The sequence below is a fragment of the Dryobates pubescens genome, chromosome 12, assembly GCF_014839835.1.
Source record: "Dryobates pubescens isolate bDryPub1 chromosome 12, bDryPub1.pri, whole genome shotgun sequence".
Taxonomy (NCBI): domain Eukaryota; kingdom Metazoa; phylum Chordata; class Aves; order Piciformes; family Picidae; genus Dryobates; species Dryobates pubescens.
In genome coordinates this window covers 25,056,373-25,078,304 of record NC_071623.1, presented here as the reverse complement: position 1 = coordinate 25,078,304, position 21,932 = coordinate 25,056,373, and the positions used below count along the sequence as shown (strand labels likewise).

General features: G+C 41.2%; 1 protein-coding gene across 3 annotated transcripts in view; it reads right to left on the bottom strand.

The window, feature by feature from the left end:
• Positions 1-21,932, bottom strand: part of APP (amyloid beta precursor protein) — a 212,352-nt gene that overhangs the window by 7,351 nt on the left and 183,069 nt on the right. For all 3 annotated transcript variants that reach the window (XM_054166113.1, XM_054166112.1, XM_054166114.1), the window contains 4 exons: positions 20,852-21,073; positions 17,614-17,667; positions 6,091-6,191; positions 2,261-2,407 (listed from right to left, as the gene is read on the bottom strand). In XM_054166113.1, coding sequence (XP_054022088.1) covers positions 2,261-2,407; positions 6,091-6,191; positions 17,614-17,667; positions 20,852-21,073 — 524 coding nt within the window. The remainder of the gene's footprint in view (positions 1-2,260; positions 2,408-6,090; positions 6,192-17,613; positions 17,668-20,851; positions 21,074-21,932) is intronic.

Here is a 21,932-nt window from a genome sequence, read left to right as displayed (position 1 = left end):
CATGAGCTGATTATGCTCTTTTGTGCTTTTTTGAGCACAGCACATTAAAGGTGCATTGCTGCTGAACAAATTAATCCTCTTTAGAATGGAACAGTTTAATTCTGAAGACATTTTAATATTAAACATCCATTGTATATGGATCTTTGGGTGCAGGGCTTTCTCCTTGAAGTAAGTGCTACAAAATTTTCACCAACCTGGGACAAAAATAGACATTATGCCTTTCTTTCAGGCCAGAAGCTTAGACAGTGAGGCTATGCAGTCTGCCAAGACCACAGAGCAAGTCTGGCAGAATAAGGAATCCTGTCTGCCAGTGCCAGACACAATGCAGCTAATTTACAAGGTGACATCATCTACGCTGTGGTACTACAAATTGACTAATATCTGTGGTACATCTGGGTGCCAAAGCTTTATGCTTTCCTGTAATGTTTTTTTATTTCCTAAGCAAAGCTGTCATTTTGATGTGAATTGTGTGTTCAGCTTGTGCATGCTATTTCTAGCCCAACATTTCCAGCCTCACTGTCACCAAAGAAAGCTCAAAGGCAGCCAGGCCTGCCTTTGCTGTGTCATCCTATCAGGTGAAGCCAACCTGGAATTGTGAGGTTGTACTACGATAAGGGTATGCCCACATTCAATGTCTGATTTGGGCCTTTGGCCTAGCAAGCCTCCTGACCTATTCTGCAGTTCTTAAACTCAGCCAAAGGAGAGCTGCACAACTGTTGGCAGCAGCTATCAACTCAGTGGTTTCAAACTAAAACCCACTTCAACTTTCTACAAAACAGGCTGGAAGCTTTCATATGGGAAGCTAAAGCTGAGATTTCTGCTTACTGTTTTCTGCCTCTAAGTCCAAATTCTGTACAGCTTGCTGTCTGCTCAAATATCATCTGAAAGTGTCAGTTCTTATCTGGCTACACCTCTTCAGAAGGTTTCAAACCATGTGGGCAACCACAGTATGGACACAGGGGCATACACACACAGGCTGAAGATAAAGGCCCTTCATTGTCCCAGGCGGTAGAATAGCATAGAATAGCATAGCATAGACGAGAAGAGAATAGAAGAGAAGAGAATAGCATAGAAGAGAAGAGAATAGCATAGACCAGACCTGGCTGGAAAAGACCTTTGAGATCATCAAGTCCAACCTATCATCCAACACTATCTAATCAACTAAACCATGGCACCAAGCACCCCATCAAGTCTCGTCCTAAACACCTCCAGTGATGGTGACTCCACCACCTCCCTGGGTAGCACATTCCAATGGGCAATCACTCTGTGAAGAACTTCTTCCTAACATCCAGCTTAAACCTCCCCTGGTGCAGCTTGAGACTGTCCTCTAAATACATGTATCAGGAAGCATGCATGTGTCCAGCAAGACCAAAGCAAGGTTCATTTGACTAGAGCTGGAACCAGTGTAATTGCAGACTGAACAAGAGTTATTGTCGATTAAAATTTAAAATACCAGTTTTGGTAGGCAAAAATATGTAAATGTTCCCAATGTTGGCTAATGTTAGTACTATGCACAAACCAGACACTCATACAGCAAAGCAGATGTCAATACACAAGAGGAAAATAAAGATACATGAGCTTCCTTACAGCTCTCACAAGTAAATTTTTTTTCTCCCTACAGAGATCCCTTTATACCCAAGCAACAGATGAGCTATTTTAAGATCCTGTAAACTGACCACAAATGCACTTGGTAGCTTGGGAAAACGACAAAATCCCACAGCAGCCTTATATATTATTTCTCAAATGCACAGCTTTCAGATTAGTCATAAATCAAAAGATGATGGTGGCAAAAGAAAATTTTTGCTTGGAGAATAAAAAGTAATAAAGTACCTACTGTAGAGGCAAAGCCCTTGCAGGGTACAGCACAACACAACAGAAGGCCAGTCTCAAATGTTTACATGTGAGCTAAATTAAAGAAATTCATGTATGTGCATTCCCAACAATACTTACACTAAACTATTCCTCCTGTGCAGTATCTGCCCATTGGCTGTTGTTATATTTCCTACAGCATGACCTCTCACATCATGAGCTGATTGTTCTGGCACAGTTCCAGAAGATGTGGCTTTTACACTCAGCACAGTTTATATTCTGCATTTATACAATAAGGCTGTTTGATTCTACTCTGCCAGATCCAACCACTCCAACTCTGAACATCGGGCTGGCCAAAACCATGGTTCCTTCCTTTGTAGACATATTTACAGAGCAGTGTGCTGACTGTCTTGTACGTGTTACACCAGTTGTCTTGCTAGTCTTTTCTTACCTCCACAACCCCATGATGGATAGATGTGTACTGCTTCTTCTTCAGCATCACCAAAGTAATGACAATAACTGTTGCTATGACAACACCTCCCACCATTAGTCCAATGATGGCACCTTTATTTGAACCCACATCTTCAGCAAAGAACACCTGCAAAAGAAAAATAAAGGGGCTTATAAAAAAGTTCAGTGACTACCTGGATAACCCATCTGTCTGTCACAGCAATATAAAGCCTATTGAAGTATCACTAATTAAGCAGCCTTGCATGTTACTCTAATTGTTCAAAACTGGATCTCTGTATCATAATGCTCTCACAGCCTGAGAAGAGCAACTGGGAAATCTTCATTGCCTGTGGTGCAGTGGTGCTGTAAGTAAGGAGAAGACTCATCTCCATGTCTTTGCTTTTGCAGGGATCTTGGATAGTAGCTGCTTTGTCTCCTTGGGTAAGTGAGTCAAGCTAATTGCAAAATGACTGATAAGCTTATAGAGGAGTAACCAGGGAAGCATACAGATTTATTTACTGTGAGAATGCTAATCATGAAAGTGCTCATAAATCTGCATCTGTGCAGGTTGTTTGGACTATGCCTCATGCCTTTCTTCAGTTAAGGAGCACTGAAGACCTGTAGGACAACAGTGACTCTTGCACACAACCAGTTGTGAGAAAACTCTCACATCAGAGAAGGGCAACAAGGCTGGTGAGAGGCCTCGAGCATAAGCCCTATGAGGAGAGACTGAGGGAGCTGGGGTTGTTTAGCCTGGAGAAGAGGAGGCTCAGAGGTGACCTCTTTGCTCTCTACAACTACCTGAAAGGTGGTTGTAGCCAGGAAGGGGTTGGTCTCTTCTCTCTAGCAACCAGCAGCAGAACAAGGGGACACAGTTTGAAGCTGTGCCAGGGGAGGTTTAGACTCGAGGTGAGGAGAAAGGTCTTCACTGAGAGAGTCATTCGTTATTGGAATGTGCTGCCCAGGGAGGTGGTGGAGTCGCCGTCCCTGGAGGTGTTCAAGAGGAGATTGGACGTGGCACTTGGTGCCATGGTCTAGTCATGAGGTCTGTGGTGACAGGTTGGACTCGATGATCTTTGAGGTCTCTTCCAACCTTAGTGATACTGTGATCAAAGGCAGGAGTCCAAAACCCACGAGCATGGCAGTTTCAGTGGCCACAAAGGTTTTGCAGGCTGAAGGGAGAATGAGCTGTACCTATACTCATGTGAGACCTACACAAGAGGGCAGTTTTCTGAGAACCAGAAAAGATCCACTTGAATTATGTGTACTGATAAGGCAGATCAGTGGACAGCCTTTCAGCAGCAGGGGCAGGTATGGAAAGTGAGTGGATTGTTTTCACTATCCTTCTTTGTAATCAAGGAATATGCTGGATTATTTCATATCTATGCATACTTTAAAAACCTTTTGTCTGCTTGTCAATAGTGGGCTCTTATTATTATTTTTATCTAAAATGGCCAAAAAGGATTAAAGAATAAATCACATTCACAGAATTGTAATAGTATCTCACTCTGAAAGACTAAATACTTCTAGAAGTATTTAACAAAAAAAGCAGAGGGAAGCAGGAAACCAGCTGAGAATGATAATGAGCTGTATAACATTTGTACTCCTTAAGAAACACAATCTTCCTCAGAGAGGTATTAAAGCATGCCATATAAATATTTATATTGTTCCTAGCTGTAAGCCAGAAACGTGCTTAAAGTTAAGAATTCAGTGTAAAGTACACACAATGGGCAGCATTGGCACAAGCTCATGTAAAGTAATAATTCCTTCTGTCAGTTTGACCTGCCCAGGACTGAAATTCTCATGCCATAGTATTTTGGAGCACTGTGAGATGCCCCAGCTAATACCCACGTGCAACAGAAGAAGGCCTAAAGCACTCTGAGCCATCAAAATCAATTCAATGTACAGTTAAAATCTGAATGCTCATAAAGGAGAAAATAACTGCAATTTCAGCTCAGGTCAGAAGTTTGTGTGCAAAATACAATGTGCAGCTGAATTCAAAGCCATATTCTTTGGAGACTGTCTCAGTAAATTCTACCAGGGCAGAGGAGAAGGCAAACACAGATCTGAGTATTTGCTGATTACTGCTTTTGAATTAAAGCTAATGGAGAAGGACATCAAGTAGGATATGGCATGTGGTAAACAAGAAGTGCTCTATAAGGTATCAGTGAAGCACTTTTTCAGTGATACCAAACTCCTTGCTCAGTCTCAGCTGAAAAGATAAGGCTGGAGGTTAGGAGGAAGTTTTACACAGAGTGTAATGGGCTGCCCGAGGAGGTGGTGGGGTCGCCGCTGCTGGGGGTGTTCAGGGCAAGGCTTGACAGGATGCTTGTTTCCATGGTTTAGTTGATTAGGTGGTGTTGGATGATAGGTTGGACACGATGATCTTGAAGGTCTCTTCCAACCTGGTTTATTCTATTCAATTCTATTCTATAACCTAGAGAGCAGCTTACTAATTGTTAAATAATGGTTGCACCTGTCAGTAAGACCCATGGCATAAAATGCTTTAGAAAGCCAGAAATGCCCCATTTTAAACATGACAGATTAACCAAGTGCAGGAATTGCAATGCATTCCCTGCCAGCCAGCGTGGTAAGCATAGCTGCCAGCACCAAACTGCTCAGAATGGTATCAGATCGCTTAAGCGTTAAAAGTTGCTGCTGGGAAGGGGCTCTGACACAGGATCAAGAACCACTCCATCTGAAACGTGTTCCTTCGCCTCAGTGAACTGCATGAGTTTACACCATCAGGACGTTTAAGTCATCTGAGCTAAGCAAGTCAGAATTTCCCAAATTAGTGCTAATGCATTTTGGATTAAGCTCATCAAACTGGGAATTCTCAGTCCTTGGCATCAAAGCGACGGCAGAGTATCTTTTCACACCGTGATTGCCTAGTTCAAATGCAAATTGGAGTCCCATGTTAATTTTAATTTTCAGCACTACTTAGCTTTAAGAATACATTAAGAAAACTGCTTTCAAGTTTAATATCAGGATATTGAAAGTCACGGACCTGAAATCTCATCATGTAATACACCTTTACAAAAGAGGAAGCAGAAAAGGTTTATAGTCAGTCAGCACTGCTGTATGGGCTCTTCATTAAGGGACTGAAAAAAGCTTTCAGGCAATGCTGCTTCTTACTTGCATTGGTTTTGTTTGGCATTTTTTGGCACAGTTCACATAGGAAACAAGATTGTGCTCCTACCTGCCCTTCATCTGTTAATAATTTCATGTATGTTAAAGAACAAAACACACATATAGTCAAGTACAAACTAAAATTAAAGCCAGCAGACAATCTCATTTCAAGCAGACAGTCTCATGGAAGGTGATGCTCCCTGGAGTTCAGCCTACTGCCTGTTTTGACAGAAAATTATTCTATTCTTGAAACAGTGTCACTCTACTTCTTGCTGCACCATGCTGCATGTCTCCATCAAACACTTTTTTTAATGTTTTGAACTTACTTAGCATTTTCCTTCCTCTGATCTCTGAATCTGACCATGACAGATGGACTATGGGACAAGTATTGCCCACATGACCATCTATAGTCACATGGCAGGGGGGTTGGAACTAGATGATCCTTGTAGTCCCTTCCAACCCTGACTGATACTATGATACTATGACAGTGCAAGACTTGATGGTTTTCCATGCTCTGCTGAAATTGTTCCAGCTTTGCTCTCATTTAAGAGAGAACCAGGAAAAACCATCATCTGTTCACACGCAAACCTTCAGTTGGCACTTTCAGCATCCATATTACCTAGGGCAAATGTGACCCACTAGCTCAAGACTTGAATCAGCAGCTCAAAATGTATGCATACAAACCACTGTTTGTTCACTCACCAGCTTTTGATGATGAACTTCATATCCTGAGTCATGCCGGAACTCCGCATCCATCTTCACTTCGGATATCTCTTCTGTTTTAACATTGGTCAACCCAGAACCTGCATTGCACCACAATGACAGTTCATTAAACTCAGTGACTCAGTTATGCTCAGCTTACCTCCACCACTACAACAGCAGAAGGCAATGGTATCATTCACGAGGAGGAGGTGTGAGGCAACGTGAAAGGGAACTGGGAGGAAAGTGAGGTACATCTGATATTTCAGTCCTGCTGAGGTGACACAGAATGAGCTGGTAAAATTTCTCCTCTGTTAAACGGTCCTTAATCCACTGCAGCTATGTTAGTACAAGCATCAAAGGTTTTCAGCATGAAACACCACAAGAACTAAGCTGTGAGAGACCAACAGAGGCCTCCTGAATTGGCTCACAGGATGCAGACAGATCTGCTCTGACAGCCTCTTTAGCAATGTCAAGAAAATTTGGTGTTTAAGCTGAAATCTCTCTCCTTCCTAAGCTCAAGCTGCTGTGAGGAAAAACACATACCCATGGGTGTGAGGTGGGGAACCCCAGATGTATTTTCTTGCTTCCTGTGAGTCTGCACCTTTTGCACAAACATGCAAAAGTAAGAGTAATTGTCTGTGAAATCCACATGGTTCTTCTTTTCAGATTTCACACTGCTCAGAATTAGTGTAAGTCTTAACTTCTGCCTGAGAGATGGCAACTGTCTCTCTTGATTGTAAACATAAAGCAAGCAGAGCAGAGCTTGCAGCGATCATAATTGTAGATAGCTTGAAGTCCTCTTCTGCTCTTATGTGAAGAGGAGATACTCCACTTACCTAGCTGGAAAGAAGGCCAGGATTTCCTCTTGGAAAATAGCCTTAGGAGAATGAGACAGACTTGCAACAGCTAAGGAGTGCTTTGTGCATGTGGATCGATTAATGGTTTGTCCTGAAATGCTGGCTCTGGCCTATAGAGGACATATGGTATTCATGTAGCTGCTTATTTTCCTTCTCAGTATCAACTGACATTTCTGTTTCTTAGAGGTACAAACACTGCATAAGCAGGATGTTGATGAGAAGTTATTTCTTCACCCTATCTAATGTGGTAAGAACAAACTGGTTCATATTCCTTGTCTATATTTATCTTAGCATTTTATCACTCCAACTCCTCTCTCAAATTCCTAGTATTTTGGGCTGCCCTTAGACTCTGCTGCAGAGGAAGAACCTCTTCTAAAATTCTCAATACCACTGATTGCTCTTGTGCTCCACCATCTCTCTAGACTCTCAATACATTTTTGAAGACTTCCATGTGCCAATGACCTCCACAGTCTAAAGCAGTACTCAATGCATGAATTATTGCCCTTTCAATGCTTTTGAATGCACTATTTCTTCTCCCATTAAATGCTGATTTATTTTTGCATTATGAGTCAGCAGGAACAGATCCTCCCAAGAACTCCTCTGGACTGTATAGACAGTCTTATTCTAAGGTTTTGATCTGTCTTTTCACAGTAAACCATGCAAAGGAGAGAACAAGAATCATCTTCATGCACCATGCATCTTCATGGTGATTTTCTTCAACAGTCTGACTGTGTCATAAACTCTACCTTAATAGGTGTCTTGTTTTTATGGAATAAAGCACTTGAAGATCTCAAATGTCTTCACTGAGCATCTGATTTTTGATGCCATATAAGAGTGCCAACAAGTACTTTCTGACATTTATGTACGAGGGACTATTTCTAAACACAAGAACTGTGGCATACTTAAGGAGCTGCAGTTTGAAAACAAACCATGGTGTTCTGTCAATGAAATGCAGGATGAAATGGAGATGAAGGAAAGAAAACACTCATGGTACCTGAAAAATTGTTTAACTTTCTGTCCTTGAAGCAGCTATGGCTATTTTTTTTCTCAACAAAGAATAGAATTTACTCTCCTTTGTGCATTAACACAAACCAGCCCCTACACCTGCATCAATGGAAAGCAAAGAAAACCTGTATCTGTCTGCAGAGAGGTTTGTGCCTCTTCAATTCCCTCACCCCTTTGGTTTTAGGATTAAAAAGAGAGGGGTTAAAAAACAACATTGGGATAGCAGTGCTTGACATAGATTAAATAGCTAGGGGCAAAGGGCTTTCCTAGGATTTGGTTCACTGTCCACAGCTGCAGTGGATGAAGAGGTGGCTGGCTCCCAGCTGCGCACCACTGTCCACAGCCACATGGGCTGCCCCTTAGACACACTGACAAAAGCATCACGTGGAAACTCCCGCAAGGCAACGGCCTAGCGAAGGGCACAACTTTACTATTACAGCTGGCACGTTCACTGAAGCTGTAACTACTAATTAGGATATACCAATACCTACATGAGATTCGCCTGTGAAGAATCAACTTGTCTTTTGTTGAGAGAAGCCCTATCTCCCACACCTCTCAGAGGTCACTAGAAGAGTTAGGAAGCATATGCGAAACTGTGATTTGGCTTGGAGTGAGTATGAACTGCCAAAAAGCCTTTGGGAAGGTCCAGGATCAAAGCTCTGGCAGAAGCTGAAATGGCAAGGATTAAGAGGGGCAAATCCTGCACAACTTCCCACAATTGATTAAAAGAGAGGAAATTAAGAGGAAAAACACAGCCATTTTTCACAATGGAGGAAGGTTACCAGCAGAGTCTCACAAGGATCTGTGCTGTGCTGCTTGTAAAGTGATCTGGACAAGGGAGTGAATAGTGACATGACAAAGTTTACTGATGAGTAAGTTAAAGAAAAAAAAGAGGACAGTCAAAGTAAAACCAGCTGCAAAGAACTGCAGAAAGCTATTACAAATTCAGAGTGCACTATAAAAGGGAAATGGCATTCAATGTTGATATAATGTAAAGTAGTGCTTACAGGGATACACAGCCCTAACTATACATACACAACAACAGGCTCTAAATTAGCTCTGTTTCACCCAGGACAGAGACCTTGGAGTCACTGTGGGTAACTCCCTGTGGGCACATGGCACAGTAGCAGTGAGTAATGCAAAGAGCTAGGAGTGATTATGAAGGAATAGAGAAAACAGAAAACATTGTTACACCACTGCATAAATGATGCATCCTCATTTTAATTCTGGCTATCCATTCTGGTCACCTCACCTCAAATGAAGACAGAAGAACTAGAAAAGATACAAAGCAGGGAGACACAGATAATCACTGGCATGGAATGGTTCCTGTACAGCAAGGACTAGACAAATCATCAGTCTACACACAGCCAAGCATGAATGCTACAGAGGTCTGTATGACTGTGAATGAAAAGGAGAAAGTCTGCAGGAAACAGTTACTCATTATTTATCCAAAGAAAGTACAGTACATCAACACTGTTATGACACAGCATATTGAAAACTAACAAAGTGTTTGTGTATATATAAATGTACATAATTTCTCACAATGCAAAACTGGATTGTGTATCTCATTGGCACAAATCAAGAGGATGTTCAAAGTACAAATGAACAAATGCAAAGAAGAAAGTTTCATGCAGGGTCACTAAATACAACAGTGAAAATGCAATTTTCAGGCCTGGAAGTCTATCACATCCTAGCTCACTGAATGTGCCAGAAGCATAAGACAGGTGAAGTCTGTGAGTCTCCTGGATGTAGCACTACTAGAGGAAGGATAATGGGTTTGGGTATGTTGTCTGCTCCTAGGCTCTGAACACCTTCAGTGAAAGCAAGCTATGATAGCTAAAGACAACGGGTCTTTGTTAGCTTCACTTAAACAGAGGCAAATGCCACAGGTAGGAGTTACAGCAGCATATTAGGGGGAGAAACAGGTCAGAAGCCTTCACATCAATGAGTAATAGAGGTTCATCAGTAGTCTCAGCTGCTGGAAAAACACAGGCTCAGGCCTTCCTAAAGCCACATTTCTTTGAGTTCCCTCTTCCCTCCTCCCATTCCCATCAAACAGCAGCACAGAAGCCATACTTGCAGAATGCAACACATTAAACAATCTTTTGCCTTGAGATCAGGTAGAAAGTTTTTGCTTATGAGCAAGGGCTATTGGTCAACTTGGCCTTCTTCACCAATCCACGAAAATGCTATGGGATCTGAACACAAAGTAGGACCTGATAGTAGGAAGTTAATGATGTTAGACTTGCTGAAACTTGCCTTTGACAGTTAACACAAGAAAAAGGTGAGAAACTGGATATTTTTTTGTTTCACTAACAAACCTGATCAGCAATTATTTCTTTCCTCCCATTTCCCTTAGAAGTGAGGAGAAAAACCTTTTAAAAAGTATGAGTAGGGTAAACTAGAGGTCTGCAAGTAATTGATTATATAGTAAGCGAATCCTGGAGTTGTTCTGCTTGGAAGAGACCCTTAAAAGATCATCATGTCCAACCTTTAACCCAGCACTGCCAGGTCACCACTAAATCATGTCCCTCAGTACCACAAACACATGGCTTTTCAATCCTTCTATGAGACCTCTGATTCAATGTAAATGGGGTTTTTAGTTTAGCTGGAGAGAACCAGGGGGATTTTATGGGTTGATTTATCCCTGCATTGGCTAGTGCTGGCAAAACAAGCCTGAGTTTCCAACATTAACTTGTGATTTTTGGATGCCTGACCAAAGACAGGACTGATCCTTAGCTCTTGACCTGAGTGGTATTTATATTTGAGGATACTATGATTCATAATTTAACTATGAATTAGGACATCACCTAGAAGTGACAGGCTTTGTTACATTAAGCAGATGCTACTTGAAGACAGAAGATCCCAGTAATGCTGGTGAAGGTAGTGTAGAAAGAGAGTCAAGAATGACAAGAGTGTAACAGGCTAAACTGTAATCTAGTTTAGGAGAAATTTTGGAGGGTTTTGTCTTTCCAGAAGTAGACTGAGCTTCATGTAAAGTTTGTATGTTTATTTACATTACTTCAAGCAAGAAATACTGACCTACAGTGCCATGTAGTCTAAGGGAGCAAATACGAGTCTTGCTCATAAGACAGGGCAAGGAAGCCAACTGAATTGGCTGACTGTTGACTCTGTCTATGAGCAGAGTCTGTACTAGAATCAAATAACTCTGTACTGGAATCAAGTAACAAGTATGAAAAATAACAATTATATCTATAAAAAATAAATTATACACATATATATAAAAATATGTATGGGATATATATAGCTATATGGGATTATATATGCCTTTTGCACCATGTTACAGTATAGAATATAGACCTCCTATTTAACAGCTTTCTCTTTACTTCCAGTTCATTCACTTTCCTTTCCTGGTGACTACATATTACTTAGATCTAGATTTAATTATGATCTACAATTTAATTTTCAAAGGTAGTAACTGAAGAAGAAAAACTTCGACAAGTCTTCCCAAAACCTTTATCCGAGGTGTGTGAAAGATGCAAACAGCTAAGAGCTGTAAACAGGCAGCACACAAACAGCCTGGTACCATTCTACAAGCATATGAAGAAAAGTTAGCTACAAGAACTTGAAATTTGACACAAAATTGATGCTTTTCCACTACCATGTCTAAAACACACAACCCAAACACAAAAGCCAATGTTAAAATGAAAAGTGAGAGCAACAGCCTCACTGCAACTTCACAAATTACTAGGGCTTGTCTTGTGCATTGCATAACATCCTTAGGGAGTTGCAGTCCCCATTACTTCAATTTAAAAAGGCTACAATTCAGCTGGTGAACATATATTAACTTGCAGCTCCTTAGGAAGACTGACAGAACTCTTTAGCCATCAAAACCTCAGGCTTAAAAGCATCTAGCAAATCCCCCCCCCAAATGAGCTAAGATGGGCTTTTATTGTATTGCTGTTAATCAGCAATATTGACTAATTTTATACATTACATGTGTGCATGTACACACACACACATATCCAAACATCTAAAAGTCTAGCATATGCAGAGCTCATTGTTCCTTCCCCTCAAAGGAAAAGGAAAATGAAAACAATCATACAGAATTAAAAACTGCTCATATGAAATAAACCCAAAGTAACTGCTTTGGGAAGCACTTGATCCTCACACAGAGGAGTTTTTCCTTCTGTGTAAATATATATTGAGGATTTAAGAAAGATAAGAAAGAGGATACAATGAATTCCACCAAGGACACACAAGGTGTACATTATCTACTGCGCTGCTTGTAACTGCTTCATCAATCAGCTAAATGACAGCTTATCATGATACTGTGATTGCCTTCTGCAGAGCCTTAAAACTGTATTAGCTGCGTCGGTCATCTTCCAGTTACTTCTGGAGTTAAATACTTAACCTCAGAGTGAAGCACAGCTGAAACTACCAGATCTGGGTGATCTCTACATAGAGGAAACCCAAAGCAGCATACTTAAGCAACAGATGCAGTTACTGCATTCAGGAAAAGCTTTAACTCCATGCCCATGAACTGTAATGGCAAGAACAAGAACAGATTTGTTGAAACAAGGCCTGTTAGGAACATAGTAAACAGCCTTAGCTGGGTAAAGCTTTATCCATAATAAAAAGGGTAGATGAAAAGGAGTGCAGTGTTTGAACAATTACACAGGTAGACCGTTGTATGTTGTAACTAGAAGTTCAGCTACTGCTTCCATCTGACTCTAGGACTTTGTTCACCTCATTGCACAGAAATCCTAGGCTGTATTAAAAGGCGTGTGGACAGCAGGTTGAAGGGTGATTCTTCCCATTTGCTCTGGTCTTGTGAGACACCAATTCAAATCTGGTGTCCTCATCATAAGAAGGACAGAGCTGTTGGAGCAGATCCAGAGGAAGGCCACAAAGATGATCCAAGGGCTGGAACACCTCTGCTATGAGGATAGGCTGAGGGAGATGGGGTTGTTTACCCTAGACAAGACTCTGGGGAGACCTTAAAGCTGCCTTCCAGTGCCTGAAGGGATCCTACAGGAAGGCTGGGGAGGGACTTTTCATAAGGGTGCCTAGCAATAGGACAAGAGGGAATGGTTTTAAACGATAATTCACTAAGGAGCTCTATGCCCTCACCTCATGCAGATTGTAGCAGATGTGATAATGATTTTGCAGAAGAGCCATTAGCCTTGCAGAAGAGCCATTAGCCTTACAGAGCCTCTGTAGCCATGTAGGGAAAAAAAGTAACCCCTCAGCCTTCTAGAATGCAATAAAGACAGACACATCATGATTTATGAGCAGAAGGGCCAGAGACAGAGCAGCCTTTTGTGCAATGTCTCCTCAAAATTATTGACTGTTTGCAAAATCAACAGAGGTGGGGAATGCAGTAAAAGACCAACCCAAACCAACTCTACTACAAGGAAGTAAGCAAGCCAGTTAAAGACCATAAAATTCTTGCACTGTGAATTACAGGCATCCTGCGGATGACAACGCTTAGTAGTATAATTACAGGTGCAACCGTGCAACAGATCTGTTCTGAACAGAGTACTGGTTACTTCCTTTAGCAGCCTGAGATTCAGAAAAATCTGCTGACTGTAAGCAACATCCCTTCCTACAGCAGGTTTTGAATCCTGTCAGTTTCCACAGATCAGATGTGCTGAATGAACAGGAGTGAAAAAGAGCTTGCTTATGGGTGCCTTAACGTGTTTTTATAGGCATCTTTGTGTATGTGTCTGTCTCTCTCTACACACACACAGAGAAAAAAAGTTACCAAAAAAAAAACCACACAGAGAATTTAGCTCCAAGGAATTGAATGTTCATCATGAAAAGATGACCTCTAGGGCACATGGGGAGACAGAAACATTATTGAAAAGGCTGTTAGAGTGAGGCTATCAAGTGATGCTGTATTCTTTCTATTTGAAGCTCTTCCTATGGAAGTTTTCAGGCTGGACTTCTAATGGCTCCCTGCCTGAAACAAATTATAAATAGCAGGAAATATGCCACAAATCTCTTAATGTTTTGTGTTGTATTAAAAAATAGCTCACTGATGACTGCTTAATAGATCTAGATCATTTCCTTCCCTCTAACCTTTCATTATCTCTGCTTACTCCCTTTTCAGGAAAGGGAGGTCAAGAACAGGATTGAAGCATTTTTCTTACTTTTGTTTCCTGATTTGTGAATTAAAAAGTGGAAGGACAGTGCACAGAAGCACTAGGCTTCATTTCAAGTATCTGTGTGAATCACACAAACGTTCTATCTGTACTAGGAAATAGGGGTCCCTCCATCATTACTTTGCCTGGGACTGATGTAAATCTGATTCAAGTTAAATCTTCAACCGCTGATAGCCAAGGTGGAATGCAGCATGGGTAGGGCTCTGGACTATGTAAGTGCTTTAAACCTGGTCTTCAATCCAAAGTTTTCTGCTCTATGGATTGGACAATTCTTCACATTTCCTGACTTCACTTCTTAGACTTTACTTTTTTTTTTAAAGAGAGAGAACAATGTGGTGAAGTAACAAGATTCTAGTTAGCATAAATGACACTAACAACTAAGTACTTGCTCTTCTTTCCTGTGCTGTGGCCAAATTATCTCTTCTTTTGGGAAAGGGACAAAGATCTCCTGCATGATTTTCACCTACTTTTAAGCAAAACACAGTGATTATTATAAAAATGTTGTGTAGATGACATAGTAAAAAGAAAATGGAAAAGGAAAAAAAACAAGAGTCATGTGTTTGTATGTTTGTCTTAGTCCTATCAAAGCCAATCTTTTTCAAGGATTTTGAACACCTACAAGATATTCCCTTGTTCCTCTTCCCAGGCTTGGACTGCTGCAGCTTAGAATCACAGAATGGTTTAGTTTGAAAGGGACCTTAAAGACCATCTAGTTCCAAAGCCCCAGCCGTGGGCAGGGACATCTTCAACTAGACCCCATTGTGCTCCAAGCCCTGTCTAACCTGGTCTTGAAAAGTTCCAGGGATGGTTGACACGACACCTGCATTTTCAGCCTGAAGAAGCAGGTCACCACCTCATTCATTTGAGCAAAACAAGTAGAAGAACAAACTCTAAAGTCAGGACCATAAAAAGGGGCAAACCTTTCAGGTATCAACAACAATCTGGGCAATTAACACAAAATATTAGAAGCAGCTGCACATATTAATCTGTCTCCAAGCACCTTGCTAACACTTTTTCATTTCAGAATAACATCCTTGTTTTCAGATTTATTTCTTTTTTATTTCCATAAAGAACAGCCCCAAGCTGTAAAAAACCCAGACTATCCCAAAAGGACAGTGTGGGATAAGTGCCTAGCTTACTGTCCTGGACTCTGAGACAGGCAGACATTGGGATCTCACACGTATGTGACACATAGTCATTACAAGATCCCCTCTTTTTTAACCTCTAACATAGAAATTTTACTTGCAATTAGCAAGTCAAACAACTTTAAAGCACAGATTTCTTTATTTTCTTAAACCAACAAACTTTTTTTTTGTATTTCACCATTTAAGCATCCATTTGTGTTTCTCTGTTGCTAGTTTATGAAGCTACTCAGACTGGTATCAGGGTTTTTGTTAAATCAAAATTGCTTTTCAAGGATGATGAAAAAATCAGGTGGGCATTTATTGCTAGAATTTATACCAGTAAGGACAAATTTGCATTAGTCTGGACCTGGTGATTAAAGATGTGAGGAACTTCAGATCTACCAGGAATGGTAAAGAGAATGCATTTTATTTCTTGTTAGGATATATCGAGCTCGTGCCTGTAAAGGGGCAATATCCCCATTTCAGTTGCACATGTAAGGCACTTCATGCTGTGAAATTTGGAGTACAGGCACAGGAGTGACAGATTTCAATCCCTCCAGGGAAGCAACCATCCCTCTGCACAGAGGAACGCAGCACACGTCTGCATCAGGCTGGAGGGATTCACTCTGCACAAAAAGCAGATCTCAAGCACTTAAACACTCCACTAAAAGCAAAGAAGGTGGCGCAGGGCCCTGCACAGCATTTTTGCACTTGAACAGAAAACTGAGACAATATCCCATGTGATTTTCATACTGCAGAAGTTACTGTATCCCCTAGAAATTTCCAGCCATAGTTGTCACATGTTGAAAGCTCAGTCACAACTTACTCAAGCCATACATTCAGTACTATTTGTACCACCTCGACCAACAAAGCATCTGATACACTGGACTAAAACACATAATTCCACTCAGAAACTAGTGTAGCTGAGTGAGAACCTCTGCTCTTTAGAGAAGGAACATCAAAGAGTTCTGTCATGTGATTATGTGTGAGGGAGTAGATGGGAGAAAGGAATAATCTTTAGTATGGGAGGTTATGTGGAGGTCATAACAGATTTTTCAAGGTTACTTAAAAATAGTTAATAATCACAAACTTTAATATTACAAGGAAATTGCTAGACTGAATGAATATTACAAAACTCAATTTAAACACATTCATGTTTCATTTGTCATATTTCTACTGCTCTTGGGGAAGAAATCTAATACAGAAGGCAGAGATAACCCAGTGCTGGTGGGATGTTCCTATATCCCAGAATTTTTGGCATTGTTCTACCTCTTTCCAGGATCTGATCTCTTCAGAGAATGGATTAAACCTATTAAAAAAAGTAAAGATGTCAGATTCCTAAGCCAGTGCTAGGAGTACATCACCTGGCCAGCTCTGACATGTGTCCCAACTGCTGCAACATAAAAGCTTTTTTCATATCCACAATAGAGATATCTGTAGTCAGTAAACACTGGAGAGGTGAAAGATTTAAGTACACTAGGAAGGCGTTGTCCCTAATGCCAGCTAATGGATGTTTGGAGGAAAAGATGAATGGAAAAAGAAAATGGGACTGGTAATTTTGATTTGGTCTTAAGAAAAAGCCCACAATGATGATGTGACACTGAATGAATTCTGATCCTAAAATACACCAATCTAATCTTGCTGTTTGTGGGAAAATAACCTCTTCTGAAGTAAAAGGCTGTTTGTTCTTGATGGAACCAGCTAGTTCTAAACAATCCTAAACAAAAACAAAGGGGGGAAAAAAAAGCCAACATAAAAAGCAAAAAAGTTATTACAAAAAGCAAGGTTTTACTTCTGAAAACTGCATTTGGCCAATTAAGTTTTCTAAACATTTAAATCTGCTCTTACTCTGAAATCGGGAGGAAGATACAGGTACTTACAGAGAGCAAACTACCCCTCTCTGGCCTAAAATGAACAGACATACAGAGGGAAGAATTATGCATATTTTTTTCAGATATCTGGAGTTAGCAAAGATAAATATCCCAGCCAAAAATGTTGATGTCCTCTGCAATTCTAAAACTGCATGCATGAATTCTTTATCAGCCCTAATTTCCAAGAAGCTGTACAGAGGATTTGGCGTTTCTGTCATACATTCCCAAATGAAATGTACTACGGGGTACTGTGTCGTTGCCTTCTGCACCTCCCAAAGCATTATTGCCAGAAGGGATGACAGTTTGGTAAAAATATCAGTTATAGGTCTTTGGATCCTATTCTCTCTTAAAGTAGACATCCCAAACTCCCTTGACACAGAGCACTCACAGACTGATGGGAGGGGTTGCATGGGAATACTTCCCCAGTTTATGGCCTAGCATTACATTTTAAGAAAGGGTTATACCAAAGGTCAGCTTAAGCAGACCACATGCATGCTGGGAAAACATAGGTTAGGTGAAAGCCATGCAGGTTTAATACCTGGTCGTGTGGTGAGTCCTCTGTCTGCAGCTGGGCGGGCATCCACTGGTTCAACTGGGCATGGATGGAAAAGAAACAAAAAAGCAATCAAAAAAAGCCCCCAAATGATAAAGGCAACTGCTCTCCTGTTGCAAGAGGAGAGAGATACTACAAAACCAAAGTTAGCAAAGCAACAACTAGAAAGGATCCAACTTCAGTTAATCCTGGAAATAAAAGGAAGGGATAGGTGTGACTTCAAAAGGAAAGCTTCACAGCTCCATTTTACATCATATTCTGGTTACTGCTTCAAGTGAGAAGCCATCAAGATCAGAGCATTTCAGTCTATAGAGTGAAACTATATTCATGATGTGCAAACTTTTCCCAGTTGCCTCAGCAAAATGGGCACCAAGAACAGACATTAGCTCCTGCAACCAGTCTAGGTCAGTGTTGACTTACAAAATCCACTGAATCCTTTTTCCTTTCCCTAGGGATTCTTCAGAACACTAGCTATAAGTTAGGAAAAATAAAAAGTAATGCACATTTTGAAGATCTAATCAATATTTCATTCTGATACGTTGTTATTTGGAGACAGTAAATTTGCTTTCTCGTTTTTGAAAGGGAAGCAAAGGAGACCACCACTTTATACCTCAATTGTGTGTCACACAGTTTTAAAACTCCTGTATTGCTGTACAAGGCTTTACCAGCTGAAGCCCAAGACTGATGGAGTTCACTGGCATTAACAGAAAATAGGATGTACAAAATGTTTAGAGCTGAGTCATTACCTCCTGCTTTAGTTAAGTGGACAAGTTCATTAAACATTCAGATTTTTTCCCCTCTTCTTTTTTTTTGGGCTGTTTCTCTCTCTCTAATACCACAGTATAACCAAGGTTGGATCATCGAGTCACTGTTGCCTTCCTTATCTACTCAAGTGCCAATTAGAGTGAGATGCAAAAATTTTCAGACTTTTAGAATTCAGAATTAAAAAATGAAGGTATTGTCATTCATTTGAATTTCTAAAGAGCAGTAAGGGAGCCACAGTAACATAGGAGACCTGACAGAAGTGCAGTTTTCAGTCCTGAACTGCTCCATACGCTCAGCATCAGAAACTCATGCTGACCTGGTGATGCTGCTGACTTAAGCAAGGGGACTGCCTATCTTCTCAGGAACTCTCTGTCACTTGCTTAGTGTTCCAGTGGGTGTGACAACCTGTCGTGCTCTTAAGAGGCCCATGTGGCACTCATGTCCTTTGAACAAAGGAGATGACTGCAATAGCTCCTGCCTCTGGAAAACAGCAGCAAATCAACTTTACGGCAGCTGCAGACTAGAGGTGCATCTGCACAACTGAATTGTTGCTTTTACCAGAAGGGAAAATATTTTAAAGAGCTTGCTGGTTTGGTGCTGCAGAGACAAGCTATCAAACCACATTCCTTCACAGCAGTTGAGTGGCACTCAGACCATGTAATTGCTTTCCTGAGACAGTGATATAAACAAAACCATTTTGGAGAACTTTCCTATTTAAGTCTTCTGCTAGGTTTTCCAATAATGTCAACACCAACCCTCAGGTAGGTCAGCAGCAATCTTCAGTGGAAAGGACTGAAGAGAAGAAATGACCAAGGATTAACATTACCCCAGTTGGTTCTGAAGAACCCTCACCCATCATCCTGGCCTCTGCCTCCTCCCTAAGAAGGCTGAGGACTTTTATTTCTCCCTCAGAGCACTATAACCCCCCATGCCCATCACTGTGGCAAAGTTGCTCTAAACCATTACAAGGGGAAAATTCTTGCAGGACCACCAGCCAGACTGTGGCCTGTTCCTGGCAGACAGCTGTGAAGTGTGTTACAGTGAGCTGCAGCTGATTCCTCAGGAGAGTGAAGCCAGCCAGGTCAGCCCTTGGTATTACTTGTCAGTACCTGACCTAATCCAGCCAGCTGCTCTTGGTCGCACAGCATGACGCTTGGCCACATGTGCCCTCCAGACATGTCCAGAGTCCTTGTCACCATCTTCTGTCTTCTGCTTCTTGCTGCTGGTCAGTCTGTTGCATTTGCTCCAGCTCTCTCTTCTGATTTTGTTAAGGTCACTCTCTCTAGCTCTAACTCCCTGGCAGTCTGATTTTAGTCTCACTCCTGACCAGCCTCTCCTCTTCCCCTCAAACCCAGTATTCTTCTGCCCACCAATTTTTTGGCCTTTGCTGTCTTTCTGCCTCATCTTATGCTTCTCTGACTCCTACTTTGACCACAAAACTGGTTCTGATTCCACTAATTTCACCTGGCACCAACTTCAAACCTGGTAAATCCATGTCCATGTCCCCTGTTTTGTCTCCCAAACACCCAGCTGACCAGTCACTCACATGTCATGCTGGAGTTAAGTCCAGCTGTGTAAAGCTGGTCTCAAAACTCATTCTGATAGCAGGTACAGCCTAACACACTGCTTTCAAAAGTTCAGCTACAAATCACAATTCCACAAACTTGCCTGAAAAAAACCATCTGTAGCTCCAGCCTCTGTGAATCTACTGCTGATTTGCAGTAACAAACTTTCACTATTGTGACTAACTTATCACTAATGATGCTGCAGTTAACTGGCAAAAGGAATACAAACAGAGGAGCAACCTGAATGCCATGATTGAAGTCCCTCAGGTTTCTGATTAACTGGCTCTTGGCACCTAAGTAAACTTCCAATTCCAAATTATATGCAAATTATTAAAGTATTATGCAGTCACTTCAATAAATTAGTCCACAAGCAACATAAAATACTCCTCAGGAAAGAAGTTTTTACTATCTGGCTGCATTGCTGAGTATGAAGGAATACTTCTGCAGTGTATTCCAGACAACCAGTAGCAGTAGGGGAAATAAAATCAACTCTCATGCTAGGATTGTGCTGGATTTGTAATCATTTTCATGCCAAGAAATATAAAGCTCTTCCTTAACTACAACACTTGTTTCATCATGGCACAAGTCTAACAACTCAGCCACCTCCCTTAGATCATTGTCATGCATTATATAACACCGTCACTCATAATTTGCTGGTGTTTGTGTTTGTCTTTAAAGGAACATAAGCTCAACACTGAAATTTATTGTGTGTCTAAATGTCAAATTTAAGTCAGAATTTTCTGTTCCATCAAAGAGACACATCTGACACAACAGACCATTTCTAAACCTGCATTTGAGAAGCTCTATCCTGCTTACACCAGAAAGATGTCAATTTTCAGGGAACAACGTGAAAGGAAATCACAAAGTTCAACTCAGAACCCTATTGTACATACCTTCATTTTCAGTATTGGCTGGAACAGAATCAACACCAAAGGGATGCCATGGCTGAAGGTCATCTAGGCTGACCTCTCCATCCACAGGGAGAAGTTCGACTGTAGTCTTAGTTTCCGTCAATGAAGGCATGAGAGCATCATTTCCGTAGCTGATTCTGGGTTCGCTGATCATATTGGCCAAAACATCATCAGAATAGTTTTGCTCTTTCTGAAGTAATTCATCTGCAAGGAAATTTCAACACAGAAATTACCTGAAAGAGCCAGCCTTTCTGAGGACATATTTCCAATGATATTAAGGTAATAATTTCTGATGATAAAGAAAAGCATAAAGGCTGGGGATAGCCAAAACTCTGTGATGAGCACTCCTGATAAGTATGGCATTTTTTGGAGCATCAACCGGAACTGTTCAATACCATTTCTTACCCACATTTCTACCATATAAGAGACCATAGGCCTGTGATTTAAGAGCCTCTAGATTCTTCCCCACTACTTTCAAAGGAAGCTCAAATAAATTCTATTCAACCCAATACATTGTCATAAGTTAACAAGTAAGAGGCCTACAAGAAGGAATGTCTTTGTTATTTCCTTTTTTTCCCCTCTCTTAAATGCTCATTATCAAAGCTCATCACAGCTTGTAAATTCTAAATCACAGCAGTTCCTGTATTATGTATTGACAGGCTGGACAGATGGGCAGAGTACACCAGTACGAGATTTAATACACCAGTATGAGATTTAACACACCTAAGTGCCCGGTTCTACACTTTGGCCACAACAACCCCATGCAGTGCTACAGGCCGGGGTCAGAGTGGCTGCAGAGCAGCCAAGCAGAGAGGGACCTGGGGGTACTGGTTGACAGCTGGCTGAACATGAGCCTGCAGTGTGCCCAGATGGCCAAGAAGGCCAATGGCTTCCTGGCATGCATCAAGAATAGTGTGGCCAGCAGGAGCAGGGAAGTCATTCTGCCCCTGTATTCAGTGCTGGTTAGGCCACACCTTGAGTCCTGTGTCCAGTTCTGGGCCCCTCAGTTTAGGAAAGATGTTGACTTGCTGGAACGTGTCCAGAGAAGGGCAACAAAGCTTGG